Source organism: Dryobates pubescens, chromosome 10, assembly GCF_014839835.1.
Source record: "Dryobates pubescens isolate bDryPub1 chromosome 10, bDryPub1.pri, whole genome shotgun sequence".
In the NCBI taxonomy this organism is placed as follows: Eukaryota; Metazoa; Chordata; class Aves; order Piciformes; family Picidae; genus Dryobates; species Dryobates pubescens.
In genome coordinates, this window is record NC_071621.1 from 17,665,203 (window position 1) to 17,691,980 (window position 26,778).

Here is a 26,778-nt window from a genome sequence, read left to right on the forward strand (position 1 = left end):
CTCCGCACTGGATCTTATAGTGGTGCAAAGAATTATGGTAGGAAATACACAATTTCCTGTGTCCATCCCTCTGGGCTGGACTTCTGGACACAGGAAGTGAATGCACCAGGGGGGCACCCAGCTCAAACTACAACAACAGGGGACAGGCAAGAGCGAGAAGGAACAGAGAATGGAGACGGGCACAGAGGATGGGGGACAGGGCACAGAGGATGGGGGACAGGGCACAGAGGATGGGGGACAAGGGACAGAGGATGTGGGACAGGGCACAGAGGATGGGGGACAGGGCACAGAGGACAGAGGATGGGGGAGTGGGAATGAGAGCAGAGGAGTGGGGACAGGGGACAGGCAAGGGGGAGAGGGAACAGAGAATGGAGACAGGCACAGAGGATGGGGGACAGGGGACAGAGGAGTGGGGACAGGGATTGGGGAGTGGGAATGGGAGCAGAGGAGTGGGGACAGGGGACAGGCAAGGGGGAGAGGGAACAGAGAGAATGGGGACAGGCACAGAGGATGGGGACAGGAATTAGGGGGAGTGGCTGGGGGCAGGGGACAGGGCCTGGGGAGAGGGGATGGGGACAGGGGCATGGAGAGAGGCAGGATGGCTGGGGACAAGGGACAAGGGACAGGCAAGCAGGATGGGGACAGGGCAGGGAGGACAAATACAGAGGATGGGGACAAGAAACTTGAGGCCAGGGGACAGGGAGGAGAGAGGACAGAGAGGATGGGACAGTGGGTGAGGGACAGAGCGCAGGGAGAGGGACTGGGGACATGCAGGAGGGCTGGGGACAGAGGACAGGGACAGAGAGGATGGGAGAGAGGGACAGGAGGTGGGGACAAAGGGCTGGGGACAGGGATGGAGCACAGGACAGAGCGGGCAGGGGACAGATGGGGGGCAGAGGACAGGCAGCGAGGGCTGGGGACAGGGGTGGGAGGGAGTGGGACAAGCAGGGGACAGGGGAGAGGGGACAGACAGGGGGGTGGGGACAGAGAGGGACAGGGGTGGGGGAGGAGGGGCTGGGACCTGGGGGACACAGAGTGGGGACATAGCCTGAGGCAGGGGGTGGGAGGCAGGGGAGGGGGAGAGGGCACAGGAGCTGGGGGGCAGTGAGGCTGTGCCCAGGGGCAGGGGGCAGGAGCTGGGGGGCAGTGAGGCTGTGCCCAGGGGCAGGGGGCAGGAGCTGGGGGCAGTGAGGCAGGAGGGGACCTAGGCAGCTGCCCAGGACGTGGGGCACAGCCTGGGGCACAGGGTGGCAGTGGGGGGAGGCCTGGGCAGGCAGGGGGCACCTGAAGGCCAGGGAGTGTCAATGGTGGCATTGTGCTGCTCACCCCCCCCAGAGATAAAGCTCTGCCAGGCCCAGCTGGCACTGCCAGCAGGGCAGATAAGGCAGCCCTGGCAGCTGGCACCCATCAAAGGCTGAGCACAGCGGGGCCAGCCCCCAGCCCTGGCACCTCCTGCAGCCTGCCAGGGCCTGCCCAGCCCTGCTGGAGCCATCAGCTAGGGCTTGGTGCCAGCCAGACCCCTGCAGGTGACCTTCCCTTGGCGGCAGCAGCACAGGCAGCTGGCACCTGGCAGCTGGCACCAACCTGCAGGGCCCTGGCTGCCCTTGCCCGGGTCAGGAGCTCAGGAGCAGGCTGAGGGGAGCCCTGCACAGGGCACTGGAGGGGGGCACAGAGTGGCACCCAGGGGGGCTTTGGGTGGGGGTCAGCACCTCAGGCACCAGCCTGGGACCTGTGCTGTGCCCACTGCTGTGCCAAGGAGCCAGGGGGACGTGCCACCCAAGGGGGCACTGAGCTGAGTGGTGGCATTGGCAGAGCTGAGGGCTGGCAGCCAGCCAGAGGGCCCTGGGCAGGCTGCAGCGCTGGCACCGCCTGGCACTGGGCACCGCGGCCCCTGGGGCAGGGCGGCCCCTGGGCACCACCCGGGCTGGGCAGCAGGAGGAGCTTGGGTGCCAGGCAGGCTGCCCTCATCCCCTGCCCCCTGAGGCTGCCAGCCCCTGCTGGTGGGCAAGGGGGCAGGAGGAGCTTGGGTGCCAGCCTGATCCCTTCCTGCCCGGCAGGGGCTGGAGGCTGTGCCCAGCCTGAGGGCAGCCCTGGGGCGAAGGAAGGTTGAAGATCCTCCATACCCCCTGCCAGGGGCACTGCCAACCCAACCCCTCACAGGCTTCCTGTGCCCATGGTGGGCACCACCCAGGCTGGGGACCCTCCCCCGCCGAGTGCTGCTGGGGCAGCTCTGCAGGGCACAGCACTGCCAGGGAGCTGCTGGGGCAGGGCACAGGGGTGGGCACAGCCATGCTGGGAGGGCTCTGCTGGGTGCCCAGGCTGGCACAGCTGGGGGTGCCCAGGCTGGAGAAGGGCTCCAGGGACACCTCCTGGTGGCCTGGCAGGGCTGGAAGGGGCCCAGGAGCAAGCTGGGGCCAGGCTCTGGAGCAGGAGCTGTGGGGCCAGGCCCAGGGCAGCACCCAGGGTGGCAGCACTCAAAGTGGTTGGCACTGGGTGACACTGGCTGGCACTTGCTGGCATTGGGTGACACTGGGTGACACTGGATGGCTCTGGCTGGCATTGGGTGACACTGGGTGACACTGGATGGCACTTGCTGGCATTGGGTGACACTGGCTGGACCTGGCTCAGGCTGGCACTGGGTGAAACTGGCTGGCACTTGCTGGCATTGGGTGACACTGGGTGACACTGACTGGCCCTGGCTCTGGGTGAAACTGGCTGGCACTTGCTGGCATTGGGTGACACTGGGTGACTGGCTGGCACTTGCTGGCATTGGGTGACACTGGCTGGCACTGGCTGGCACTTGCTGGCATTGGGTGACACTGGGTGACACTGACTGGCCCTGGCTCTGGGTGAAACTGGCTGGCACTTGCTGGCATTGGGTGACACTGGCTGACACTGGGTGGCTCTGGCTGGCATTGGGTGACACTGGCTGACACTGGGTGGCTCTGGCTGGCATTGGGTGACACTGGGTGACACTGGCTGGCACTTGCTGGCACTGGGTGACACTGGCTGGCCCTGGCTCTGGCTGGCACTGGGTGACACTGGCTGGCCCTGGCTGGCATTGGGTGACACTGGGTGACACTGGCTGGCACTTGCATTGGGTGACACTGGGTGACACTGGCTGGCCCTGGCTCTGGCTGGCACTGGGTGACACTGGCTGGCCCTGGCTCTGGCTGGCATTGGGTGACACTGGGTGACACTGGATGGCACTTGCTGGTATTGGGTGACACTGGCTGGACCTGGCTCAGGCTGGCACTGGGTGAAACTGGCTGGCACTGGCTGGCATTGGGTGACACTGACTGGCCCTGGCTCTGGGTGAAACTGGCTGGCACTTGCTGGCATTGGGTGACACTGACTGGCCCTGGCTCTGGGTGAAACTGGCTGGCACTTGCTGGCATTGGGTGACACTGGGTGACACTGGCTGGCCCTGGCTCAGGCTGGCACTGGGTGAAACTGGCTGGCACTTGCTGGCATTGGGTGACACTGGGTGACACTGGCTGGCCCTGGCTCAGGCTGGCACTGGGTGAAACTGGCTGGCACTTGCTGGCATTGGGTGACACTGGGTGACACTGGCTGGCCCTGGCTCTGGGTGAAACTGGCTGGCACTTGCTGGCACTGGGTGACACTGGCTGGCCCTGGCTCAGGCTGGCACTGGGTGACACTGGCTGGCCCTGGCTCTGGCTGGCACTGGGTGACACTGGCTGGCCCTGGCTGGCTCAGGCTCGCACTGGGTGACTCCGGCTGGCTCAGGCTGGCACTGGGTGCCCTTACCAGGCCACTCCAGGGCTGCGTGGCTGCGGGAGGGCTGCCGCAGGTGCCTGCCCCGGCGCTGCCGCTGCCTCTCTCCCTCTCCGCTCGCTTCCTCTCGCCGCTGGCTGGGGACCAGCTCCCGGCTCGGCTCCCGGCGCTGATCCTCTTCCTCCTGCGTCAGCCGCAGCCCCCTGGGCGCCGCGGGCGGGGGGCAGCATCCTGCCGGCAGCCAGGGAGGAAGCTGCGGGGCTGGGAGCCAGGGCTGCAGCCCAGGGGATGCTGCGGGAAGCACTTCGGGGCAGGACGGCTGCGGGGGGTTGGTCCTTCCCCAGCCACAGCTCAGCCCGGGGGGTGGGGGGGAAGGGAACCCCTGGTGCCCACCCAGGCTGTGCCAGCAGGGCACCCCCAGCAGCGTGCCCAGGGGCACCGTGGCACCAAGGAGGGGGTGGAAGCTCTCCACAACCTCTCTGGGCAGCTCCAGGCCTCTGCAGCAGCCTCAGCCCAGCTCCTGCTGGCACCTCCTGGCTGCCCCTTGCTGCCCCTGGGCACCCCTCAGCAGATGCCAGCCCCTTGCCCCCCAGCCCTGCAGCTGTGGCCTCCCCAGGGCAGAGCAGAGGGGCAGCAGAACCTCCCTGCCCCTGCTGCTGCCCACACTCTGCTCCATGCCCCCCAGGGCACCTTTGGCATCTCCCCCAGGGCACCTTGCTGGCTGCTGGGCAGCTCCTTGGCCCCCTGGTACCCCCCAGTTCCTTTCCCAACCTTCCCCTTTGGTGCTGAGCCCAGACCTTGGCAGCCAGCTGCCCACCCAGCACCATGCCTGTGCCCCTGGGCATCGGTGCCAGGGGGATGCCCTCTCCCTCACCTGGTTGCTGATGGCTCCTCAGGGCCCCTCCCTGCCCCCACCCTCACCCCTGGTCCTGTTCTTTGTGCCCAGCAGCCAGTGCCAAGCTCCCCGAGGTGGCAGCCCCCCCATCCTTGCTGTGCCCTGCTGGTGCCCCCCAGCTCAGGGCACCAATGCCTGGTGCTCAGGACCATGGCAGAGCAGAGGGAGCCTGCAGGGGAGCTGGAGATCCACAGCTGGCATCTGCCCCTGGGCACAGCCTTACTGCCCCCCAGCTCCTGTGCCCTCTGCCCCTGGGCACAGCCTCACTGCCCCCCAGCTCCTGCCCTCTGCCCCTGGGCACAGCCTCACTGCCCCCTAGCTCCTGCCCCTGGGCTCTGGTTACTGATGGCTCCTCCAAGTTGCAGGGCTGGCACTGGCTGGCACTGGGTGCCCTTGGAAGGTCTCTTCCCTCCCACCTGCTGTGGTTGTTAACCTTTCCCAGGGCCTCTGCCCTGCAGCTGGCAGCGGTGCCCAGCTGGGCTGTGGCTGTGCCAGGGCTGCCTGCTCTGTGCCCTCCAGCTTCCTCCTCGGCCTCTTTGAAGTCCTTTTGTTGGCTCTCTGGTGCCAGGGCTGAGTCTGGCAGCTGGCAGGGCTCAGGGGCAGGAAGTTTGTCCCTGGAGCTGCTTGGCTTGGAAGGGACCTTGGAGGTCATCCAGTGCCAACCCCTGCCAGGGGCAGGGACCCCTGTGCCAGCCCAGGCCCCATCCAGCCTGGCCCTGGGCACCCCCAGGCTGGCACCACTCTTGGTGCTGCAGAGCTCCTCCCCAGCTCCAGCCCTGCTGCCCCCAGCCCCAGGGAGCCAGCTCAGGGCAGGGCAGCACCAGGGGTTGGTATCCAACCCCTCAGCCTCAGCCAGCCCTGCCCTGGCCCCCAGGCACCTCTCAAGCCCCCAGGAGAGCCCTGAGGGTGCCAGGGCTCAGCCCACAGCTGCCAGCTGGGGCAGGCAGCCAGGAAGCTGCAGGACAGCAGCAGGCAGAGAGCAAAGCTGAGAGGAGGAGGAGGAGAAGGAGAAGGAGAGGGAGGCAGCAATGAGGACCTGTGGAGACCTCCCTGCTTCACCCCACCCCGGGGAGGGCACCCCAGGAGCACACTGTGGAGAGAGGAGGAGGAGAGGACAGCAGTGGGGGAGGGGGAAGAGGAGAGGACAGGAGTGGGGGAGGAGGAGGAGAAGACAGGAGTGGGGGAGGAAGAGAGGAGAGGACAGGAGTGGGGGAGGAGGAAGAGGAGGCTGCCAGCAGGGCATCAGAGGAGGCCTGGGGCTGCCTGCGTCACCTGAGGGCTTGGGGACAGCTCCTGGACTCTGCAGCTTCCTTCCCCAGGCTCTGCCAGGGCACAGAGGCTGCGCTCGGGGAGGGGTGGGGGAGGCTCTGCTGGGCCTGGCTGGGTCCTGCCCTTGGGTCACAACAACCCCAGGAAGGCTGCAAGCTGCTCTCAGGGAGCTGCAGGGAGCCACAAGGTCTCCCCTCAGCCTCCTCTGCTGCAGCCTCAACCCCCCCAGCTCCCTCAGCTGCTCCTCACAACTTCTCCACAGCCTTCTCCTCCTTCCCCAGACCCCTCCCCAGCTTCCTTGCCCTGCTCTGGCCCTGCCCCAGCCCTCAAGGTCCTCCTGGCAGGGAGAGACCCAACCCTGCCCCCAGGCTTGCAGCTGTGGGCTCCCCAGTGCCCAGCCCAGGGGCACAATCCCTGCCCTGCTCCTGCTGCCCACACCATTGCTGCTCCAGCCCAGGCTGCTGCTGCCCTCCTTGCCCCCCTGGGCACCCCTGGCTCCTCTCCAGCCGCTGACAACAACCCCCCCAGGGCCTTTCCCCCCAGGCACTTCCCACCCCTCTGCTCCCAGCCTGGAACAAGGCAGAAGACCAGGAACAGGGCAGGAGAGGAGCAGGAACAGGAGCAGGAGAGGAGCAGGAACAGGAGCAGGAGAGGAGCAGGAACAGGAGCAGGAACAAAGCAGGAGAGGAGCAGGAGAGGAGCAGGAACAGGGCAGGAGAGGAGCAGGAACAGGAGCAGGAACAGGAGCAGGAGAGGAGCAGGAACAGGGCAGGAGAGGAGCAGGAACAGGGCAGGAGAGGAGCAGGAACAGGGCAGGAGAGGAGCAGGAACAGGAGCAGGAACAGAGCAGGAGAGGAGCAGGAACAGGGCAGGAGAGGAGCAGGAACAGGAGCAGGAATAGAGCAGGAGAGGAGCAGGAACAGGAGCAGGAACAGAGCAGGAGAGGAGCAGGAATAGAGCAGGAGAGGAGCAGGAACAGGAGCAGGAACAGAGCAGGAGAGGAGCAGGAACAGGGCAGGAGAGGAGCAGGAACAGGGCAGGAGAGGAGCAGGAGAGGAGCAGGAACAGGGCAGGAGAGGAGCAGGAACAGAGCAGGAGAGGAGCAGGAACAGGGCAGGAGAGGAGCAGGAACAGTGCAGGAGAGGAGCAGGAACAGTGCAGGAGAGGAGCAGGAGAGGAGCAGGAACAGGGCAGGAGAGGAGCAGGAACAAGGCAGGGGAAGCCCTCGGGGGTCTCAGGTCCTCCACTTGACTCCCGGAGGCAGGAGGGGTCGCGCAGAGCGGTGTCGTTACAGGGAGTGGCCGGCAGGTGGCGACAGAGACCAGGGCAGAACACAGCCCAGGCGCTCCTGACCCGGGAACGGTCTGGGTCGGGGGGAGCTGTGCGGAGGGGTCACGGAGAGCCGGGACCCGAGGCTCCGGGGCTGTGCGGAGGGGTCACGGAGAGCCGGGACCCGAGGCTCCGGGGCTGTGCGGAGGGGTCACGGAGAGCCGGGACCCGAGGCTCCGGGGCTGTGCGGAGGGGTCACGGAGAGCCGGGACCCGAGGCTCCGGGGCTGTCCGGACGGCTCCGAGGGCTGGGGACTGCGCAGCGCTGGGCTAGACCCCGGAGCGCCCCCAAGCGGCAATAAAGAACTGCGGCTGGCCACGGTCCTTCGTGTCAGGGGACAGCGCGGGGACGTGGGGCTGCGAGGGGACAGCGCGGGGACGTGGGGCTGCGAGGGGACAGCGCGGGGACGTGGGGCAGCGAGGGGACGTGGGGCAGCGAGGGGACGTGGGGCTGCGAGGGGACAGCGCGGGGACGTGGGGCTGCGAGGGGACAGCGCGGGGACGTGAGGCTGCGAGGGGACAGCGCGGGGACGTGGATGTGCGAGGGGACAGCGTGGGGACGTGGGGCTGCGAGGGGACAGCGAGGGGACGTGGGGCTGCGAGGGGACGTGGGGCTGCGAGGGGACAGCGCGGGGACGTGGATGTGCGAGGGGACAGCGTGGGGACGTGGGGCTGCGAGGGGACAGCGTGGGGACGTGGGGCTGCGAGGGGACAGCGCGGGGACGTGGATGTGCGAGGGGACAGCGCGGGGACGTGGGGCTGCGAGGGGACAGCGCGGGGACGTGGGCGGGGCCGGCCGGCCGCCGCCGCGGCTCAGCAGCAGCGCAGCTTTTTGTCCCTTGGCGGGCGCCGTCCCCCGGTTGCCATGGCAGCGGCAGGCGGCCGCGGCCCGCAGCCGCGCGGGAAGCCGCCCGCCTGAGGCCTACCCCGGGCCCGGCGCCGCCGCCCGCCGCAGGCCGCCATGGAGGACGAGCTGTACCTCGAGAACATCGACGAGTTCGTCACCGACCAGAACCGCATCGTGAGTGCGGGCGGCGGGGCCGGGCCGGGCCGGGGTCAGCTGCTGCGCTTCGGGCACCGCCTGGGGCCGAGCCCCGCCGCTGGCGGTGGGGGGTACGGTGCCAGGGCCTGGCCCTCTGTGGCACCTGGGGTGGCACCGCTGCGGCCCTCTGCGGCATGGAGCTGCTGGGGGAGGGGGGCACAGGGCTGGGTAGGGGACCCCCTGCGGCTGGGCCCTGAACCTGCCCCTGGAGGTGCTGGAAATTGGGCTGGGGGCTAAGGGGGGGCTGCAGTGCACCGGCGAACCCCTTCCCGCTGCCCTCCTTCCTCCTCTCTCTCCCTCAGCTTCCCTGAGCCGGGCTGCCTAGGGGGGGCCCTGCCAGGCTGAGACCCCAACCTGGGGCTGGGGGTGCTGGAAACGGGGGGGGGGAGCGGCAGCAGTGCCAGGTTTGGCAGCACACCAACACCTGAGGTGACCCCGACCCCCCCCGCCCCTTCCCCTCCCTCCCTTGCCCCTTCCTCCCCCCCCCCTCCCTCCCTTGCCCCTTCCCCCCCCGCCCGCCCTTGCCCCTTCCCCCCCCTCCCCTCCCTCCCCCCCCCTCCCTCCCTTGCCCCTTCCTCCCCCCCCTCCCTTGCCCCTTCCTCCCCCCCCCCCCTTGCCCCTTCCTCCCCCCCTCCCTCCCTTGCCCCTTCCCCCCCATCCCCTCCTCCATCTCCCCCTCCCCGTCCTCCCCTCCCCTTGCCCCCTCCCCGTCCTCCCCTCCCCTTGCCCCCTCCCCTCCTCTTGCCCCATCCCCTTCCCCTTCTCCTCTTGCCCCATCCCCCCCTCCTCTTGCCCCATCCCCATCCCCTCCTTTCTTGCTTCTTTCTCCCCTCTACAGTCTGGGGGTGCAGGGAACAGGATCTGGGGTGGGGGCTGCAGTGCCAGGCCTGGCACCACAGCAGCCCCTGAGGTGGCACCAGGCAGCCCCCTGCCCCCCCCTCGTTCCCCAGCTCCCAGCACAGCTGCTGGCAGGGGGGGGAGGAGGTTTGCCCCCCTGCATGCTCGGGGGGGGTGGGGCTCAAGCTGAGCTCCAGGCCCTGCTCTGGGGGTGCTGGAAGTGGAGGAGCCCCCCAGCCCCCCAGTCTGTGCCCCCCCCTTTCCTCACTTCAGACAGCCCAAAGCCCCCCAGCAGCTGCTTGCCCTCGGCAGGGGGAAGCTGGGGCCAGGGCTGTGCCCCCCCAGCACTGCAGCCAGCTGCAGGCCATGGGTGGGTGCCCAGCCTGCCCTCAGCAGGATGAGGCCTCCCCCCCCCTTCCCCCAACAGTCAAATCTCTGTCTGGAGCCTGGGGAGGCCCTGCTGGGCTGGGGGCAGGGCAGGAGCTGGGGCAGGTGGCTGCCTGTGCCTGCTGCTGAGGTTGGTGCCCCAGAAGGGGGAGTGGGCTGGGGGAGCTGCTGAGGCACAGGAGCTGTGCCCCAGGGGCTGCCTGGGGGTGGCTAGAGCAGGAGAGCAAAACCTGGGTGGGTGGCAAGAGACCTTCCAAGGGCACCCAGTGCCAGCCCTGCAGCCAGGGGCTTGCAGGAGCCATCAGCAACCAGGTGAGGGAGAGGGCATCCCCCTGGCACCGATGCCCAGGGGCACAGGCGTGGTGCTGGGTGGGCAGCTGGCTGCCAAGGTCTGGGCTCAGCACCAAAGGGAGAGGTTGGGGAAGGAGCTGGGGGTGCCAGGGGGCCAAGGAGGTGCCCAGCAGCCAGCAAGGTGCCCTGGGGGAGATGCCAAAGGTGCCCTGGGGGGCATGGAGCAGAGTGTGGGCAGCAGCAGGGGCAGGGAGGTTCTGCTGCCCCTCTGCTCTGCCCTGGGGAGGCCACAGCTGCAGGGCTGGGGGGCAAGAGGCTGAGGCTGGCATCTGCTGAGGGGTGCCCAGGGGCAGCAAGGGGCAGGCAGGAGGTGCCAGCAGGAGCAACTTGTTTGGGGTGAGGCTGCTGGAGAGGCCTGGAGCAGGCTGCCCAGAGAGGCTGTGGAGAGCTTCCAACTCCTTCTGGCCATGGTGCCCCTGGGCAAGCTGCTGGGGGTGCCCTGCTGGGAGGGCAGGGGGGGTTGGGTTGGCATGGGTGGGCTCCAGGAATCCCTTCCTCCCCCAGGCTGAGCTCTGGCTTGGGAAGGATCCACCCCCAGCACCTCTCCTGCCCTCAGGTCCTTCCTGCAGGCTCCATCCCTGGCTCCCATCCCTGCAGGCTTTCTCCCTGGCCTGGGTGGGCTCCAGGGGTCCCTTCCCACCCCCCCTTCCAGGCTGCACTTTGGGGTTCTCCTTCCCCCCTCACTCTTCTCTTTGTTCCCAGCTGCCTCTCCCCTGCAGCTCTCACATCCCCCTCAGGCCCAGCTGCAGCCTCCTCTGCTGCTCCTCCTGGCATGCAGCTGGAGCTCTCCATGCCCAGGTGGCACAAGTCCAGGGCAGTGCTGAGGAGCTGCCAGGGAGGGCACTGAGGGCTCCTGGGTTCCCCTGGGAGCTGCTGCAGGCTCTGCTCCTAGGGGCAGGCCCAGGACTGGCTCTGGTGCCCCCCCCTGAGGCTGTTCTGCTCCCCTGCAGGTGACCTACAAGTGGCTGAGCTACACCCTGGGGGTCCACGTGAACCAGGCCAAGCAGTAGGTATTGCCTGGGCACCAGGGGCACAGCAGCCCCCTGGGCACCAGGGGCACAGCAGCCTCCTGGGCAGCCTTGGCTGCTGCTGCCTGATGGGGGAGAACCAGCTGGGGAGTGGGGGACAGAGAGGGGGGTGGGCAGTGGGGGTCAGCCCCAGCTGGTGCCCACTCCCCAGTGGTGTCCCCAGGGCTCCTCAGTGCCAGCACTGAGCTGGGGGAGGGCTGGAGGCTGCCTGAGGCCCCTTGCAGGTGGCACCAAGCTGGGTGGGAGCTGAGCTGCTGGAGGGGCAGGGGGGAGCTGCAGAGGGGCCTGGAGCCATGGGGGAGGGCAAGGGGCTGAGGGCACCAAGGGCAAGGGCTGGCACTGCCCCTGGGGCACAGCCAGCACAGGAAGGCTCCAGGCTGGGGGCAGAGGGGCTGGGAAGTGCCTGGGGGTGCCCAGGGGGGCAAGGAGGGCAGCAGCAGCCTGGGCAGCAGCAGCAATGGTGTGGGCAGCAGGAGCAGGGCAGGGATTGTGCCCCTGGGCTGGGCACTGGGGAGCCCACAGCTGCAAGCCTGGGGGCAGGGCTGGGCACTTCCTTGCCAGAGGGCACTGAGAGGCTGCCCAGGGCTCCCTGGCACTGCCAGCACAGCCTGGGGGGGGTCACCACTGCTGCCTCTGAGCCTTCCTCCAGCTCAGTGCTGAAGCTGCTGCCTGAGAGCAGCCCCAGCCCTGCCCCCTGGGGAGCTCCACAGCTCCAGGCCTGCACTGGGGCTCAGTGCCAGCCACTGCCAGCTGCTCTGCCAGGCCTTCAGGACCCCTGGCACAGGCTCTCTGGAGGGAGGGGGGTGGTGGTCTGGTGCCCTGCAGGGGGCTGAGCCCTGCCTGTGCCTGCAGGATGCTGTTTGACTACGTGGAGAGGAAGAGGAAGGAGAGCTCAGGAGCTCAGCTCCACGTCACCTACCTGGTGGCAGGAGACCTGCTGCAGAATGGACACCTGGTGAGGGGCTGGGGGGCTGCTGGGGGCTGCTCACTGCTCCTCCTGGGCTCTGCTCTGCCAGGGCCAGGCCCAGCCTGCAGCTGTGTCCACAGCAGTGGCCCAGCAGGGTGGGCAGGGGACAGCAGCTGCCCCTGGGGGGGGCCTTGGCAGCACTGAGGGGGGTTTCAGAGCAGGCTGAAGGGCAGAGCTCAGAGGGTTGGAATCAGATCAGAGGACAGAGGCAGGCCTGGAGCCTGGGGGGGGGCTCCTGGGGGCAGGCCTGGAGCCTGGGGGGGGCTCCTGGGGGCAGGCCTGGAGGCTGGGGGGGGCTCCTGGGGGCAGGCCTGGAGGCTGGGGGGGGCTCCTGGGGGCAGGCCTGGAGCCTGGGGGGGGGCTCCTGGGGGCAGGCCTGGAGCCTGGGGGGGGCTCCTGGGGGCAGGCCTGGAGCCTGGGGGGGGCTCCTGGGGGCAGGCCTGGAGCCTGGGGGGGGCTCCTGGGGGCAGGACTGGCTCCAGCCTGGGGCAGCATCTTCATCACAGAGCTGGAGGGAGGCTCAGAGGGCACCCTGAGCCAGTTTGCTGCTGGCACCCAGCTGGCAGCAGTGGGCACAGCCCTCAGGCTGTGCTGGCAGTGCCAGGGAGCCCTGGGCAGGAAGCTGCTGAAGGCCAAGCAGGGCAAGGGCAGGGAACTGCCCCTGGGCAGGGACAACCTCCTGCAGCAGCACAGCCCAGGGGGGAGCTGCTGGGGAGCAGCTGCCAGGGGAAGGAGCTGGGGGTGGGCACAAGGAGCTGCCCAGCAGCCAGCAAGGTGCCCTGGGGGAGGCCGAGGGTGCCCTGGGGGGCAGGGAGCAGACCCAGGCTGAGCTCCCGGGCGCTGCGCTGCGCTCAGCGCTCACCAGGGGGCGCCAGGGCGCTGCTGGGAGCCGCCGCCTGGGGCTGAGCCTGAGCCTGGTCCCCTTGGGGTCCTCTCGGGGTGCCCTGGGGCTGGGGTCCCGCTGGGTGGCAGCAGGGGAGGGCAGAGGCCCTGGGGAGCTGCTGAGGGCTGCTGGCAGCAGGGAGCCACTGAGGGGGGAAGAGAACCTCCTGAGACCTTGGAGGCCAAGCACAGCCCTGCCCCAGCACCACCACCCCATGGCCCTCAGCACCACAGCTCCAGGCCTTGGAGAGCCCTCCAGCCATGGGCACTCCCCCACTGTGCCCTGGGCAGCCTGCCACAGGCCTGGGCACCCCTCCAGGGGCACCAATTGCTCCTCAGGGCCAAGCTCAACCTCCCCTGCCACAACCTGAGGCCATCTCCTCTTGGCCCAGCCCTCAGGAGCAGCCCTTGAGCCCCAGCTGGCTGCAAGCTGCTCTCAGGGAGCTGCAGAGAGCCACAAGGTCTCCCCTCAGCCTCCTCTGCTGCAGCCTCAACCCCCCCAGCTCCCTCAGCTGCTCCTCACAACTTCTCCACAGCCTTCTCCTCCTTCCCCAGACCCCTCCCCAGCTTCCTTGCCCTGCTCTGGCCCTGCCCCAGCCCTCAAGGTCCTCCTGGCAGGGAGGGCACCAACCCTGCCCCCAGGCTTGCAGCTGTGGGCTCCCCTGGGTGCTGAGCCTGAGGGCAGGGGCAGAGCTCTTGGGAGTCCTGGCTGGAGGCTTCCCCATGCCAGCTGTGGCTGGCAGCAGCAGCAGGGTGGTGCCCAGGGGCTGAGCTCTGCTTTTCTCTCTCCCTCACAGTGCCACAAGGTCGCAGTGGTGAGGGAGGACCAGCTGGAAGGTGAGAGCTGGGGGGCAGGGGGTGAAGAGAGCTCTGAGCCTGTCCTCTGCAGGACCCTCCTGTGCCAGCTGGGCACTGCTGTGCCAGCTGCTTCCCAGGGTTGAGCCTCTGGGAGGGGCTCTGGGGTGGCCTTGGGCCTCACCTTGAGCTGCTTCTAGAGATTTGCCTTTAGGTGAAGGTTGGCCTGAGGCAGCCTGGGAGAGCCTGGGGCTAGCCCCTGGCAGCCCAGAGCCCAGCCTAGGGGGTGAGGAAGGGACCCCTGGAGCCCACCCATGCCAACCCAACCCCCCCTGCCCCCCAGCAGGGCACCCCCAGCAGCTTGCCCAGGGGCACCATGGCCAGGGGGGGTTGGAAGCTCTCCACAGCCTCTCTGGGCAGCCTGCTCCAGGCCTCTCCAGCAGCCTCACCCCAAACAAGTTGCTCCTGCTGGCACCTCCTGGCTGCCCCTTGGTGCCCCTTGAGCCCTGGGCACCCCTCAGCAGATGCCAGCCCCAGGCTCTTGCCCCCCACAGCTCCTTGAGCTCTTGCTGAGCATTGCTCAGCTCCCCTCTGGGGCTGCTCCTCTGCAGGCTCTCAGCCCCAGGGCTCTCAGCTGCTCCCCAAGAGCTGCTCCAGGCCCTCAGCCTCTCCCCAGCCTCCCCTGGTGCCCAGGAGCAAGCTGGAGCCAGGCTCTGGAGCAGGAGCTGTGGGGCCAGGCCCAGGGGGGATGGTTTGGAGCTCCAGGAGGAAGCCTCAGGGCAGAGGGCAGGGAGGAGGCTGGGGAGAGCCTGGCCCAGGGTGCCCAGGGAGGGGGGGAGCTGCCCCCTGGCTGGCAGCAGCCCAGGGCAGGGTGTTTGGGGCTCTGAGCTCTGCCTGGGGCTGTGCCTGCTGGCTGCAGGGCTGGCACTGCCTGGCACTGCCTGGCACTGCCTGGCACTGGGAGGTCTCTTCCCACCCAAGGCCTCCTGTGTCTCCCTGGCAGGGGGCAGCAGTTTGGTGCCCAGGTCCTTGCTGCTGGGGGCCCCCTGCCCCCCTTGCTGGGCAGGGCTGTGGGGGGCTCTGCTCTCAGGGCTCTCTTCTGCTTCCCTCTCAGCCCTGAAGTCCAAGCTGGCCTCCCTCTGCAGCCTCCATGTCTACAGCATCCAGAGAGCCCTGCTGAAGGACTCAGCCCCCCTCTACAACACTGACTACGACATCACCAAGGCCAACCTCAGCTGCTGCTCCAAGTGAGCCCTGCTGGGGGCCTGGGCTGGGGGCACACAAGGCTTGGGAGAGGCCTTGGAGCCCAACCAGGGGCCCAGCACCACAGCTCCAGGGCTTCCCACCCCCCCCAGCCATGGGCACTCCCCCACTGTGCCCTGGGCAGCCTGCCAGAGGCCTGGGCACCCCTCAAGGGGCACCAAGTGCTCCTCAGGGCCAAGCTCAACCTCCCCTGCCACAACCTGAGGCCATCTCCTCTTGGCCCAGCCCTCAGGAGCAGCCCTTGAGCCCCAGCTGGCTGCAAGCTGCTCTCAGGGAGCTGCAGAGAGCCACAAGGTCTCCCCTCAGCCTCCTCTGCTGCAGCCTCAACCCCCCCAGCTCCCTCAGCTGCTCCTCACAACTTCTCCACAGCCTTCTCCTCCTTCCCCAGACCCCTCCCCAGCTTCCTTGCCCTGCCCTGGCCCTGCTGCAGTCCCTCAGTGGCCTCCCAGGGCTGGCCCAGGCTGCCCTGGGGGGTGGTGGCTGAGTCCCCAGCCCTGGAGGTGTGGTGCTGGGGGTGGTGCCCATGGCCCTGGGGGGGCAGTGCTGCCCCTGGGGGTGGTGCCCATGGCTCTGGGGGGGCAGTGCTGCCCCTGGGGGTGGTGCCCATGGCCCTGGGGGGGGCAGTGCTGCCCCTGGGGGTGGTGCCCATGGCTCTGGGGGGGCAGTGCTGCCCCTGGGGGTGGTGCCCATGGCCCTGGGGGGGGCAGTGCTGCCCCTGGGGGTGGTGCCCATGGCTCTGGGGGGGGCAGTGCTGCCCCTGGGGGTGGTGCCTATGGCTCTGGGGGGGGCAGTGCTGCCCCTGGGGGTGGTGCCCATGGCTCTGGGGGGGGCAGTGCTGCCCCTGGGGGTGGTGCCCATGGCACTGGGGGGGGCTGGGACAGAGGGGAAGCCAAGCAACAGTGGGGAGGCTGCCGGGGGGGGGGAGGCTGCTGGGGGGGGGGAGGCTGCCGGGGGGGAGGCTGCCGGGGGGGGGGAGGCTGCCGGGGGGGGGGAGGGTGCCGGGGGGGAGGCTGCCGGGGGGGGGGAGGGTGCCCGGGGGGGGGAGGGTGCCCGGGGGGGGGAGGCTGCCGAGGGGGAGGCTGCCGGGGGGGGAGGCTGCCGGGGGGGGAGGCTGCCGGGGGGGGGAGGCTGCCGGGGGGGAGGCTGCCGAGGGGGGGGGAGGCTGCCGGGGGGGGAGGGTGCCGGGGGGGAGGGTGCCGGGGGGGGGAGGCTGCCGGGGGGGAGGCTGCCGGGGGGGGAGGGTGCCGGGAGGGGAGGGTGCCGGGGGGGGAGGGTGCCGGGGGGGGAGGGTGCCGGGAGGGGAGGCTGCCGGGGGGGGAGGGTGCCGGGGGGGGAGGGTGCCGGGGGGGGAGGGTGCCGGGGGGGGAGGGTGCCGGGAGGGGAGGCTGCCGGGGGGGGAGGGTGCCGGGGGGGGAGGCTGCCGGGGGGGGAGGGTGCCGGGGGGGGAGGGTGCCGGGAGGGGAGGGTGCCGGGGCGGGGAGGCTGCCGGGGGGGGAAGGCTGCCGGGGGGGGAAGGCTGCCGGGGGGGGAGGCAGCCTGCAGCTGAGGGCAGCCTCCCTTCCCCCCGCAGGTTCAGCGCCATCCGCTGCGCCGCCGCCGTGCCCCGGCCGCCCCCCGCCGCGCCCCCGGCCCCCCCCCCCCGCCGCCGGCCGGCTCCCGCCCCCCCGCCGCGGCCCCGGGCCGGCCGCAGGGCCCCGCCGCGGGCGGCGCAGCCGGGCAGCACCCCCGGGGCGGCGCCAGGGCGGAGGGCAGGGAAGCCTCGGCCGTGAGTGCCCGGGGGGGGGAGGGCTTGGGTGGGCTGCCCCAGGCACTGTGTGCCCCCTGCCAGCCCCTGTGTGCCCCCCTGCCAGCCCCTGTGTGCCCCCCCTGCCAGCCCCTGTGTGCCCCCTGCCAGCCCCTGTGCCCCCCCTGCCAGCCCCTGTGTGCCCCCCTGCCAGCCCCTGTGCCCCCCCTGCCAGCCCTGTGCCCCCCCCTGCCAGCCCCTGTGTGCCCCCCTGCCAGCCCCTGTGTGCCCCCCTGCCAGCCCCTGTGTGCCCCCTGCCAGCCCCTGTGCCCCCCCTGCCAGCCCTGTGCCCCCCCTGCCAGCCCCTGTGTGTCCCCCCTGCCAGCCCCTGTGTGCCCCCTGCCAGCCCCTGTGCCCCCCCTGCCAGCCCCTGTGTGCGCCCCCTGCCAGCCCCTGTGTGCCCCCCTGCCAGCCCCTGTGCCCCCCCAGCCCTGTGCCCCCCCAGCCCCTGTGCTGTGCCCCCTGTGCCCCCCCAGCCCTGTGCCCCCCCCGCCCTGTGCCCCCCCCCGCCCCTGTGCCCCCCCCAGCCCTGTGCCCCCCCCAGCCCTGTGCCCCCCCAGCCCCTGTGCCTGCCCCCCTGTCCCCCCCCCAGCCCCTGTGCCCCCCCAGCCCCTGTGCCTCCCCCAGCCCCTGTGCCCCCCAGCCCTGTGCCCCCCCCAGCCCTGTGCCCCCCCCAGCCCTGTGCCTGCCCCCCTGTGCCCCCCCCAGCCCCTGTGCCTGCCCCCCTGTGCCCCCCCCAGCCCTGTGCCCCCCAGCCCTGTGCCCCCCAGCCCCTGTGCCCCCCCAGCCCCTGTGCCCCCCCAGCCCTGTGCCTGCCCCCGTGCCTGCCCCCCTGTGCCCTCCCCAGCCCTGTGCCCCCCAGCCCCACAGCTGCAGGGTTGGGCACTGCTGGGGGCTGCCCCCAGCCCTCTGCCCCTCTCAGCTCCCAGGGAGGCCTCAGGCCTGGCCAGCAGGGCTCTGAGGAGCTGCCCCCTGGCTGCCCCCTGGTGCCCTCAGGCCCTGCTGGGCTGCAGCCCTGCCTGGCACACAGCAGCCAGGGCAGGGCCTGGCCTTGGCCAGAGGCCTCCTGAAGGCCTCCTGGGGGTTGTGCTCTGTTGTGTTGCAGGTGGCAGCAGCCAGCAGCAAGGCCCTGGGCAAGAGCAGCATCCTCAGCAACTTCTTTGGCAAGGCTGCACTCAGTGAGTGTGGGCAGGGGGCACTGGGACTGGCACAGCCCAGCCTGGGCAGGCAGCAGCCCCTGGGACCCCCAGGAGCAGCTGGGGAGGGGGTTGGGCACCACCATGGGCACCCAACCGTGGCCCCTGGGACCCCTGCAGGGCTGGGGACTCCCCCACTGTGCCCTGGGCAGCCTGCCACAGGCCTGGGCACCCCTCAAGGGGCACCAATTGCTCCTCAGGGCCAAGCTCAACCTCCCCTGCCACAACCTGAGGCCATCTCCTCTTGGCCCAGCCCTCAGGAGCAGCCCTTGAGCCCCAGCTGGCTGCAAGCTGCTCTCAGGGAGCTGCAGAGAGCCACAAGGTCTCCCCTCAGCCTCCTCTGCTGCAGCCTCAACCCCCCCAGCTCCCTCAGCTGCTCCTCACAACTTCTCCACAGCCTTCTCCTCCTTCCCCAGACCCCTCCCCAGCTTTCTTGCCCTGCTCTGGCCCTGCCCCAGCCCTCAAGGTCCCCCTGGCAGGGAGGGCCCAGCCTTGCCCCCAGGATCTGAGCTGTGATGAGAGGCTGCTGGAGGCCTGGAGCAGGCTCAGAGGGGTTCTGGAGTCTCCTCTGGACAGCTTCCAACCCCCCAGGGCACCTTGCTGGCTCCTGGGCACCTCCCTGCCCCCCCAGCTCCTTCTCCAGCAGCTCTCCTCTCAGTCCAGCTCCCTGCTGGGGTCTCCCCCTCCATGCTGGGGTCCCCAGGAGCCCTGAAGCCTTGCAGGCTGCAGCCCCCCCCCCGGCTGCTGCTGCCCCTGGGGCTGCTCCTGGCTCTGCTCCCTGCAGGGCTTGGCTGCAGCTGCTGCCCCCCAGGCCTCTGCAGGTGGTGCTGTGCCCCAGGGGCTCTCTAGCAGAGGCTCTTCCAAGCCTCCTGCAGGGCTTCAGCTGCTGCTGAGCCCCCAGGGGGTCCTCCTCAGGAGGGGGTGAGGCTGGCAGCCTGCCCAGCTGTGCCCCCGGCAGCAGATCCAAGCTGTGGCCCAGCCAGGGGCTGCCTCCTGGCCCTGCAGTCCTGCCTGGCACAGCTTGGCCCAGGCCAGGTCCCTGCACCCAGGACCCTCAGCTCTGGTGCCCTGGGGGCCCCCTGGGGGCTCAGGGCTTGGCTGGCCAAGGCCTGGAGCTCTCAGCTGCCAACCTTGGTGCTTTGCTCTTCCCTCCCCAGACAAGCTGAAGGGCAGCTCAGTGCCCAAGGAGGAGAAGGAGGTGGCCAAGGCCTCAGCTCCTGCAGCAGAGCCAGGGCCAGGCTCCAGCAGTGCTGGGAGGAGAGCAGAGGCTGCTGGGAGCCAGCAGAAGGAGAGCAAGAGGTGAGGAGAGGCTCCCCCGGGGTCCCTGTGGGCTCTGCACCCCCCTGGGGGGTGACCTCCACGGAGCTGAGTGCCCAGAGCTGGGGCAGCTCCTGTGGGCAGCTCCCAGAGGGCATCAAAGCTGGAGAAATGCCAGCCTGGGGGTAGGGGGAGAGTGGGAAGGGACCCCTGGTGCCCACCCAGGCCAACCCAACCCCCCCTGCCCCCCAGCAGGGCACCCCCAGCCCCATGCCCAGGGGCACCATGGCACCAGGGGGGGTTGGAAGCTCTCCACAGCCTCTCTGGGCAGCCTGCTCCAGGCCTCTGCAGCAGCCTCACCCCAAGCAAGTTGCTCCTGCTGGCACCTCCTGGATGCCCCTTGGGTGCCCCTTGCTGCCCCTTGCTGCCCCTGGGCACCCCTCAGCAGATGCCAGCCCCCAGCCTCTTGCCCCCCAGCCCTGCAGCTGTGGCCTCCCCAGGGCAGAGCAGAGGGGCAGCAGAACCTCCCTGCCCCTGCTGCTGCCCACACTCTGCTCCATGCCCCCCAGGGCACCTTTGGCCTCCCCCCAGGGCACTTTGCTGGCTCCTCAGGGCTTTGCTTTCTCCCCCCCAGAAGCCTCCTGAGCTCTCCTCTCCCTTCCATGGCTCTGGGCACAGGGCAGGGGCCTGGCACAGAGACCCTCTGGGGGGGTGGTGGCTCTCCAGCAGCCAAGCTCCTGCCCTCCCAACCCCCCCCCAGAGCTCCCAGCACACAAAGTTGTGTTTGTTGGTGCCCTCAGCTGAGCTCCTGCCTCAGTGCCCCCTCCCCCTCCCTGGGCTGTGGCTCCAGCCCCAGCCCTTTGTGTCCCTTCCAAGCCAAACTGCCATCCCCCAGGGCCTCTGCGGGCTGCTGGGGGCTCTCTGGTGGCCTCTGGCAGGCCCTGTGGTGCTCCCAGCCCTCTGCTGGCAGCCCCCAGCACAGCCTCTCCTCAGCTGCCTGCCCTTGTTGGACAGCCTCAGCCCGGGAGCCAAGGGGCCTGGAGGTGCCACCTGGCAGCTGGGGTGGTGCTGGGGAGGCCCTGGGGGCAGCCTGGGGGCAGCCAGCAGCAGCAGAAAGCTTTCTTGTGAGCCCTGGACGTGGCTCCAGCTCCCAGACACTACCTCAGAGAGCTGAAAGCAGCCTCTCAGCCAGGCCTGCTGGGGACCACAGCACAAACCTCCTCTCTGCCAGGGGGCTGGGGCCAAGCTAGGTGAGGTCCTGGGCCCCAGGAGCTGCTGAGGGGCAGCAGAGATCCTCCTGAGCCCCAGGAGCTGCTGAGGGGCAGCAGAGATCCTCCTGGGCCCCAGGAGCTGCTGAGGGGCCAAAGAGATCCTCCTGAGCCCCAGGAGCTGCTGAGGGGCAGCAGAGATCCTCCTGAGCCCCAGGAGCTGCTGAGGGGCAGCAGAGATCCTCCTGGGCCCCAGGAGCTGCTGAGGGGCCAAAGAGATCCTCCTGAGCCCCAGGAGCTGCTGAGGGGCAGCAGAGATCCTCCTGAGCCCCAGGAGCTGCTGAGGGGCCAAAGAGATCCTCCTGAGCCCCAGGAGCTGCTGAGGGGCCAAAGAGATCCTCCTGAGCCCCAGGAGCTGCTGAGGGGCAGCAGAGATCCTCCTGAGCCCCAGGAGCTGCTGAGGGGCAGCAGAGATCCTCCTGGGCCCCAGGAGCTGCTGAGGGGCAGCAGAGATCCTCCTGAGCCCCAGGAGCTGCTGAGGGGCAGCAGAGATCCTCCTGGGCCCCAGGAGCTGCTGAGGGGCAGCAGAGATCCTCCTGAGCCCCAGGAGCTGCTGAGGGGCAGCAGAGATCCTCCTGGGCCCCAGGAGCTGCTGAGGGGCAGCAGAGATCCTCCTGGGCCCCAGGAGCTGCTGAGGGGCCAAAGAGATCCTCCTGGGCAGGACTGGCTCCAGCCTGGGGCAGCATCTTCATCACAGAGCTGGAGGAAGGCTCAGAGGGCACCCTGAGCCAGTTTACTGCTGGCACCCAGCTGGCAGCAGTGGGCACAGCCCTCAGGCTGCGCTGGCAGTGCCAGGGAGCCCTGGGCAGGAAGCTGCTGAAGGCCAAGCAGGGCAAGGGCAGGGAACTGCCCCTGGGCAGGGACAACCTCCTGCAGCAGCACAGCCCAGGGGGGAGCTGCTGGGGAGCAGCTGCCAGGAGAAGGAGCTGGGGGTGCTGGGGGGCAAGGAGGTGCCCAGCAGCCAGCAAGGTGCCCTGGGGAGATACCAAAGGTGCCCTGGGGGGCAGGGAGCAGAGTGTGGGCAGCAGCAGGGGCAGGGAGGTTCTGCTGCCCCTCTGCTCTGCCCTGGGGAGGCCACAGCTGCAGGGCTGGGGGGCAAGAGCCTGGAGCTGGCATCTGCTGAGGGGTGCCCAGGGGCAAGGGGCAGCCAAGGGGCATTCAGGAGGTGCCAGGCTGCTGGAGAGGCCTGGAGCAGGCTGCCCAGAGAGGTTGTGGAGAGCTTCCAGCCCCCCCTGGTGCCATGGTGCCCCTGGGCATGGGGCTGGGGGTGCCCTGCTTGGGGGTGGGCAGGGCTGGGTGGGCACCAGAGGTTCCCTGCCCACTCCTTCCAGGCTGGCACTCCCTGGTCTGAAGCTCTGTGCCCTCCCTGCCCAGCACAGCTCCACTGCTTCCCTTTCCTTTCCCTGCTCCTTTTCAGTGAGAGCAAACTGAAGAAGGATCTGGAGAAGGAGGAGGAGGAGGAGGAGGAAGAGGAAGAGGAAGTTCCTGACCTGAGGAAGAGGAAGAGGAAAAGAATCCAACAGCCTCTCTCTGGCAGCAGTGATGAGGAAGGTGAGGAGCAGGGATGAAGCTCAGGGCCCTGCTGGAGGCTGAAGGGGGAGGTAGAGGAGCCTGGGATGAAGGATGGTTGAAGAGGCAAGCAGCAGGGGCAGGGAGGTTCTGCTGCCCCTCTGCTCTGCCCTGGGGAGGCCACAGCTGCAGGGCTGGGGGGCAAGAGCCTGGAGCTGGCATCTGCTGAGGGGTGCTCAGGGGCAGCCAGGAGGTGCCAGCAGGAGCAACTTGTTTGGGGTGAGGCTGCTGGAGAGGCCTGGAGCAGGCTGCCCAGAGAGGCTGTGGAGAGCTTCCAACCCCCCTGGTGCCATGGTGCCCCTGGGCATGGGGCTTGGGGGTGCCCTGCTGGGGGGCAGAGGGGTTGGGTTGGCCTGGGTGGGCTCCAGAGGAGCATCAGAGCTCTGCTCTCCTGATGTTCTTCTGCTTTGCAGATGTCCAACTGCCTCCCACAGCTGAGGAAGAGGAGGAGGCTTCATCCCCACCTCCTGCAGCTGCCCTGGGAGCTGAGCTGCAGCCTGCTGCCACGGAGGTGAGAGCTGAGGGCTGGGGCAGGGCCAGGGTAGGGCAAGGAAGCTGGGGAGGGGTCTGGGGAAGGAGGAGAAGGCTGTGGAGAAGTTGTGAGGAGCAGCTGAGGGAGCTGGGGGGGTTGAGGCTGCAGCAGAGGAGGCTGAGGGGAGACCTTGTGGCTCTCTGCAGCTCCCTGAGAGCAGCTTGCAGCCAGCTGGGGCTCAAGGGCTGCTCCTGAGGGCTGGGCCAAGAGGAGATGGCCTCAGGTTGTGGCAGGGGAGGTTGAGCTTGGCCCTGAGGAGCAATTGGTGCCCCTTGAGGGGTGCCCAGGCCTGTGGCAGGCTGCCCAGGGCAGTGGTGGAGTGCCCATGGCTGGAGGGATTGGGAAGCTGTGGTGCTGAGGGCCATGGGGTGGTGGTGCTGGGGCAGGGCTGTGCTTGGCCTCCATTCTCTCCTAAGCCTTCTCAGTCCCAACCCTCCTCTGGAGCTCTCTTGGTGTCCTTCAGGGGAGGTCTCCCCAGCACTCTGCAGGGGCTCAGGGTCTATCTTGCCCCCAGCCCTGCCCTGCTCTGGCCCTGCCCCAGCCCTCAAGGTCCTCCTGGCAGGGAGAGCCCAACCCTGCCCCCAGGCTTGCAGCTGTGGGCTCCCCAGTGCCCAGCCCAGGGGCACAATCCCTGCCCTGCTCCTGCTGCCCACACCATTGCTGCTCCAGCCCAGGCTGCTGCTGCCCTCCTTGCCCCCCTGGGCACCCCCTGGCTCCTCTCCAGCCTCTGCCACCAACCCCCCCAGGGCCTCTCTCCTGCCCAGGCTCTTCCCAGCCCCCAGCCTGGAGCCCTGCAGTGCTGGCAGTGCCCCAGGGGCAGGTGCCAGCCCTCCTGCCCAGCTCTCAGGTGGCACTGCTGGGCTCCTGGTGCTGTGCCCAGGGCCTCAGCTGCTGCTTGCCCCTCTGCAGGGTGGTGCCCAGGCTCCAGCTGCAGGGAGGAGGAGGAGGAGGAGGCAGCGAGTGCTGAAGTCCAAGATGTTCATTGATGAGGAGGAAGGCTGCATGGGTGAGCAGTGCCAGGCTGGGCTGGCACAGGGGGCACTCCCTGCTCTTCCTGCTGCCCCTCCAGCTCAGGCTGCCAGGGCTGTGGGGCTGCAGCTGGCAGGGGACCCCCTGGAGCCCACCTGGGGCAGGGCCCACAGGAACGTGTCCAGGGGGGGTGGGGGGCAAGGGGCTGGGGCTGGCATCTGCTGGGGGGGGGGGGCAGGGGCAGCAAGTGGCAACCAGGGGGTGCCAGGGGGCAAGGGGGCAGCAAGTGGCAGCCAGAGGATGGCAAGTGGCAGCCAGGGGATGCCAAGGGACCAGGGGGCAGCAAGTGGCAGCCATGGGGTGCCAGGGGGCAAGGGAGCAGCAAGTGGCAGCCAGGGGGCAGCAAGTGGCAGCCAGGGGGTGCCAGGGGGCAAGGGAGCAGCAAGTGGCAGCCAGGGGGCAGCAAGTGGCAGCCAGGGGGTGCCAGGGGGCAAGGGAGCAGCAAGTGGCAGCCAGGGGGTGCCAAGGGGCAGGGGGGCAATAAGTGGCAGCCAGAGGATGCCAAGGGGCAGCAAGTGGCAGCCAGGGGGTGCCAAGGGGCCAGCAAATGGCAGCCAGGGGGTGGCAGGGGGCAGCAAGTGGCAGCCAGGGAGTGCCAAGGGGCAAGGGGGCAGCGAGTGGCAGCCAGGGGGTGCCAAGGGGCAAGGGGGCAGCGAGTGGCAGCCAGGGGGCGCCCAGGGGCCCCAAGGGGCAGCTGGGGAGGCCATGGGGGGTGGGCAGCTGTGTGGTGCAGCTGGCAGGGGCTGTGCCCTCACTGCCCCTGCCCTGTGCCCTCCCTTGGTGCCCAGTGACAGAGAAGGTCTATGAGAGCGAGTCCTGCAGCGCCAGCGAGGAGGAGGAGCAGCCCTGCGCCCCCCTGGCACCAGCTGTGCCCAGGGCCCCTGCCCTGCCCCCCAGGAGGGAGCCCAAGGAGGAGAGGAAGAGCCAGAAGAGAGCAGCAGCTGCCAGCAGTGCCAGCAGGGCCAGCAGGCAGCCCTCCATCATGGGCTTCCTGCACAGGAAGTGACCTGGCACCCCCTCTGCCCCCTGGGGCAGTGCCCAGCTGTGCCCTCTGCCCCCCCTGGGGTGTGCCCTGCGCTGGGGCAGTGCCCAGCTGTGCCCTCTGCCCCCCCTGGGGTGTGCCCTGTGCTGGGGCAGTGCCCAGCTGTGCCCTCTGCCCCCCCTGGGGTGTGCCCTGTGCTGGGGCAGTGCCCAGCTCTGCCCTCTGCCCTGCCCCAGGGCCTGCTGCTGGCTGTGTGAGGTGCCCCCTGGCGCTGTCCTGGGCACCTCTGAGCAGCCTGGCACCCACCAGCTAGGAGCTATGCCCAGAGGAGCTCCTGGCAGCCCTCAGACCTTCAGCTGGGGCTCCTGGGGGGCTGCTGGGTGCCCCCTGAGTGCCCACTGGAGCTGGGGCCCTCCTGGTGCCCCTCTGGCACCCTCCAGGCAGAGCCTTGGGGCAGCTGCAGGGCACTCAGCAGCCAGAGCTGGGCAGGGGTTGGCCTCAGCTGCCCTGGCAGCAGGGCCCAGGGCTGGCTCTGCCCCTGGGCACAGCAGCTCACAATAAACCTTCCAGGCCCTCCTCCTCCTTCCTCCTCCTCTTCCTCTCTGGGGGGGCTCAGGGCACCTCTGGGGGGCCAGGACCCTGCTGGCTGGGCACAGGAAGGTGCCAGCCTGCCCCCAGCCTGCCCTGCAGTGGCTCTGAGGGCACCTCTGGGTGCTGCTCTGAGGGCACCTCTGGGTGCCAGCCCTGAGGGCACCTCTGGGTGCCAGCCCTGAGGGCAGCTCTGGGTGCCAGCCCTGAGGGCAGCTCTGGGTGCCAGCTCTGAGGGCACCTCTGGGTGCCAGCTCTGAGGGCAGCTCTGGGTGCCAGCCCCGAGGGCACCTCTGGGTGCCAGCCCTGAGGGCAGCTCTGGGTGCCAGCCCCGAGGGCAGCTCTGGGTACTGCTCTGAGGGCAGCTCTGGGTGCCAGCCCCGAGGGCACCTCTGGGTGCCAGCCCTGAGGGCAGCTCTGGGTGCCAGCCCTGAGGGCAGCTCTGGGTGCCAGCCCTGAGGGCACCTCTGGGTGCTGCTCTGAGGGCACCTCTGGGTCTCAGCTCTGAGGGCAGCTCTGGGTGCCAGCCCTGAGGGCAGCTCTGGGTGCTGCTCTGAGGGCACCTCTGGGTGCTGCTCTGAGGGCAGCTCTGGGTGCCAGCCCTGAGGGCAGCTCTGGGTGCCAGCCCTGAGGGCACCTCTGTGTGCCAGCTCTGAGGGCAGCTCTGGGTGCCAGCCCTGAGGGCACCTCTGGGTACTGCTCTGAGGGCAGCTCTGGGTGCCAGCCCCGAGGGCACCTCTGGGTGCCAGCCCTGAGGGCAGCTCTGGGTGCCAGCCCTGAGGGCACCTCTGGGTGCTGCTCTGAGGGCACCTCTGGGTGCCAGCCCCGAGGGCAGCTCTGGGTGCCAGCTCTGAGGGCAGCTCTGGGTGCTGCTCTGAGGGCAGCTCTGGGTGCCAGCCCTGAGGGCAGCTCTGGGTGCCAGCTCTGAGGGCAGCTCTGGGTGCTGCTCTGAGGACACCTCTGGGTGCCAGCCCCAAGGGCACCTCTGGGTGCTGCTCTGAGGACACCTCTGGGTGCCAGCCCCGAGGGCACCTCTGGGTGCCCCAGGAAGCCTCTCCCTGGCTGCCAGCCCTTCAGCAGCTCCGGAGGGGGCATCCGAGGAGCCGGAGCCCCCCCGGGGCTGGCAGCTGCTGGAGGAGGAAGAGGAGGAGGAGGATGAGGTCAGTGGGTTGGGAAGGGCTGAGGAGCACCTCAGGTCCTGCAGACATGAGGTCACCTCCTGAGGAAGAGGAGGGAGCGGGGGTGGAGGGGAGGCAGCGGCAGAGCACACTGAGGGCCCTGTCAGGAGCTGCCAGCAGGTCCTTGGTGCCCCCTGAGATGCCCTCAGCCAGCTGGCACCGGGGGGGGCCCTGAAGTGCTCTGGCTGCAGCCACCCAGGGGAAGGTCTCAGCCACACTCTGGGGCAGGGAGAGGCCTTGGAGCCCATGGAGGGGCTCAGCACCACCCCCCCCCGGCCCTCAGCACCACGGCTCCAGGCCTTGGAGACCCCTCCAGCCATGGGGACTGCCCCACTGTGCCCTGGGCAGCCTGGCACGGGCCTGGGCACCCCTCCAGGGGCACCAATTGCTCCTCAGGGCCAAGCTCAACCTCCCCTGCCACAACCTGAGGCCATCTCCTCTTGGCCCAGCCCTCAGGAGCAGCCCTTGAGCCCCAGCTGGCTGCAAGCTGCTCTCAGGGAGCTGCAGAGAGCCACAAGGTCTCCCCTCAGCCTCCTCTGCTGCAGCCTCAACCCCCCCAGGGCCCTCAGCTGCTCCTCAGGTCGCTCTCAGCCCAGAGCCTGCCCAGGAGCTGC

The 26,778-nt window shown here is 69.6% G+C and overlaps 1 protein-coding gene across 1 annotated transcript; it reads left to right on the forward strand.

Annotated features, from left to right (window-relative positions):
- The first annotated feature begins 8,091 nt into the window (after window positions 1–8,091).
- On the forward strand, window positions 8,092–24,965 carry POLD3 (DNA polymerase delta 3, accessory subunit). The gene is made up of 12 exons (XM_054164867.1): window positions 8,092–8,251; window positions 10,798–10,853; window positions 11,728–11,830; window positions 13,522–13,561; window positions 14,634–14,766; window positions 16,353–16,547; window positions 17,625–17,743; window positions 18,919–19,060; window positions 21,704–21,837; window positions 22,269–22,366; window positions 23,297–23,393; window positions 24,205–24,965. The coding sequence occupies exons 1-12, from the start codon at window positions 8,192–8,194 to the stop codon at window positions 24,420–24,422; spliced, it is 1,395 nt and encodes a 464-aa protein (XP_054020842.1). The 5' UTR covers window positions 8,092–8,191; the 3' UTR covers window positions 24,423–24,965.
- Window positions 24,966–26,778: the final 1,813 nt, after the last annotated feature.

What these genes read in the sequence shown, in the direction of transcription:
- POLD3 (XM_054164867.1), top strand. Translation starts at nt 8,192, where the DNA reads ATGGAGGACGAGCTGTACCTCGAGAACATCGACGAGTTCGTCACCGAC. An exon ending in GAGGGAGGACCAGCTGGAAG is followed by an intron (nt 13,562 to 14,633) that starts GTGAGAGCTGGG and finishes CTTCCCTCTCAG; the next exon opens with CCCTGAAGTCCAAGCTGGCC. An exon ending in CTTTGGCAAGGCTGCACTCA is followed by an intron (nt 17,744 to 18,918) that starts GTGAGTGTGGGC and finishes TTCCCTCCCCAG; the next exon opens with ACAAGCTGAAGGGCAGCTCA.